Source organism: Octodon degus, unplaced genomic scaffold, assembly GCF_000260255.1.
Source record: "Octodon degus isolate 3935 unplaced genomic scaffold, OctDeg1.0 scaffold00089, whole genome shotgun sequence".
In the NCBI taxonomy this organism is placed as follows: domain Eukaryota; kingdom Metazoa; phylum Chordata; class Mammalia; order Rodentia; family Octodontidae; genus Octodon; species Octodon degus.
In genome coordinates this window covers 7,107,206-7,109,354 of record NW_004524665.1, presented here as the reverse complement: position 1 = coordinate 7,109,354, position 2,149 = coordinate 7,107,206, and the positions used below count along the sequence as shown (strand labels likewise).

The 2,149-nt window shown below is 48.8% G+C and overlaps 1 protein-coding gene across 1 annotated transcript; it reads left to right on the top strand.

The window, feature by feature from the left end:
- The first annotated feature begins 1,310 nt into the window (after positions 1-1,310).
- Positions 1,311-2,143, top strand: LOC101572692 (charged multivesicular body protein 5). The gene has a single exon (XM_012516059.2). It carries the CDS (start codon positions 1,364-1,366, stop codon positions 2,021-2,023), a length of 660 nt encoding a protein of 219 aa, XP_012371513.1. The 5' UTR covers positions 1,311-1,363; the 3' UTR covers positions 2,024-2,143.
- Positions 2,144-2,149: the final 6 nt, after the last annotated feature.

Here is a 2,149-nt window from a genome sequence, read left to right as displayed (position 1 = left end):
AGCATCTCTCGCCCAGAGCCGCAAGCCCCAACCTTCTCCACTTCTTAAAGGCCTAATTGGAAAGATCAGAAATCTGGGCTCTAATTTGCAGTTTTATTAACAGCTTCTCACCTTCCCTGAAGTAGCTCTTCCTTTTAACTGCCTTTGTTTACAGAGCTGATTAAAAGTGTCCTTTGGCCATCCAAGCTGTTGTAGGCTGGGGACAGCTACCAGCCCCCAACCATGGTGTTGGACAAAAAGGGACGCTGATGGGGGTATAAGGAGGGGCTTGTTGTTGTTTTAATGATGGATCCAGATGGAAAGGCTCATTTGCATTTGAAAGACGCCCACAGACCACTCAGGATGTAAATGCTCCAAGTACAGTGGGCCCTTGCTTGGTGGGTTGTTCCACAAAGATTACAGAAGGGGTGTTGTTTACTCTTGGAGGAGAAAGTGGAGAGGCACCATTGCCCTTCGTGGTGTGTGGGCTGAAGGCAGAGGAGTCTGAAGGCACCCATGAGGGACATTCTGGGTCTTGGGGACAGCAGCAAGTGGAGCCCCAGGCAAGGCAACTCTGAGCCTCCAGGCTCCACCCCCCATCTGTGACCACAGCATTGGGTTCTCTAATGCTCCTGTCTCCCCACCTGAGTCTGAGGCCCCTGATCCAGAGGAAGCAACATGGTGTCTACACCTAGCAGAAGACCCCACTCAGGGACTTTTTATCCAAGTCTCTTTCAAATGTACTGCATCTTTTTTTTCTAAAGTAATCAGCACAGTAAAGTAGCTGCTGTCCTTCAGAAAGAAGAAGGGAGGCAGGAAGGCAGGGAGGGAGGGAGGGAAGAAGGTAGGGAGGAAGGGAAGGAGGCAGGGAGGGAGGGAGGCAGGCAGACAGGCTGCGTTTATGCTAGCTTTTGGCTGGAGCCTCAGTTTCCCAGCAGGTAGACCTGGAGCTGCCTCCCCTGGAGGCAAGGGACAGGAGAGAAAACAAGGCATAGGTCACAGCACCTACGTGATCTAGCTTCAGGAGCGACACTTTGCAGCTTCTGTGGTGTCCCTTGGGCCTCCCTGGTCAGCTCTGGTTGGCCCTTGGAGGAGAAAGCTGTCATAGCAGGGCCACCTTGAACACTGGCTGCCACACCGCCCCTTCGCACCTGGCACTCGGTGACCTCGTTCCTCTTTATCTTTGGTCTCTCCCTGGCCCTGGCTCTTTCCTAAGTGAATAAATGCATTCAAATCTCTTCTAAACAAACACTGCTATGTGGACCGTGGGTCCCTCTTGCCGTTACTTCGCCTTCCCTACGAGGCTCTTTAGAAAGTGTTGGTCAGATTCTGCTTCCGTTTCTAGTTTTCCCCTTAGTGTTTGGTTTCTTCGCGGCCGACCAAGATGAACCGATTCTTCGGGAAAGCGAAACCCAAAGCTCCGCCGCCCAGCCTGACTGACTGCATTGGCACGGTAGACAGCAGGGCAGAATCTATTGATAAGAAAATTTCCCGGCTGGACGCTGAGCTAGTGAAGTACAAGGATCAAATCAAGAAGATGAGAGAGGGTCCTGCAAAGAATATGGTCAAGCAGAAAGCCTTGCGAGTTTTAAAACAAAAGCGGATGTATGAACAGCAGCGGGACAACCTTGCCCAACAGTCCTTTAACATGGAACAAGCCAACTATACCATCCAGTCACTGAAGGACACCAAGACCACGGTGGATGCTATGAAACAGGGAGTAAAGGAAATGAAGAAAGCATACAAGGAAGTGAAAATCGATCAGATTGAGGATTTACAAGACCAATTAGAGGATATGATGGAAGATGCAAATGAAATTCAAGAAGCACTGAGTCGTAGTTACGGCACCCCAGAACTAGATGAAGATGACCTAGAAGCAGAGTTGGATGCACTGGGTGATGAGCTTCTAGCTGATGAAGATAGTTCATATTTGGATGAAGCAGCATCTGCACCTGCAATACCAGAAGGTGTTCCCACGGACGCTAAAAACAAGGATGGAGTCCTGGTGGATGAATTTGGATTGCCACAAATCCCTGCTTCATAGACTTGCGTCATTCAAGTACATCGTATAAAATAAACACATTCTGGGACTAGGAAATATTTCCAAGTTTGAAACAAATTTTGCTTTCTTTCCTTTCTTTAATGGAAAGGTTAATTATACATTTTTTTT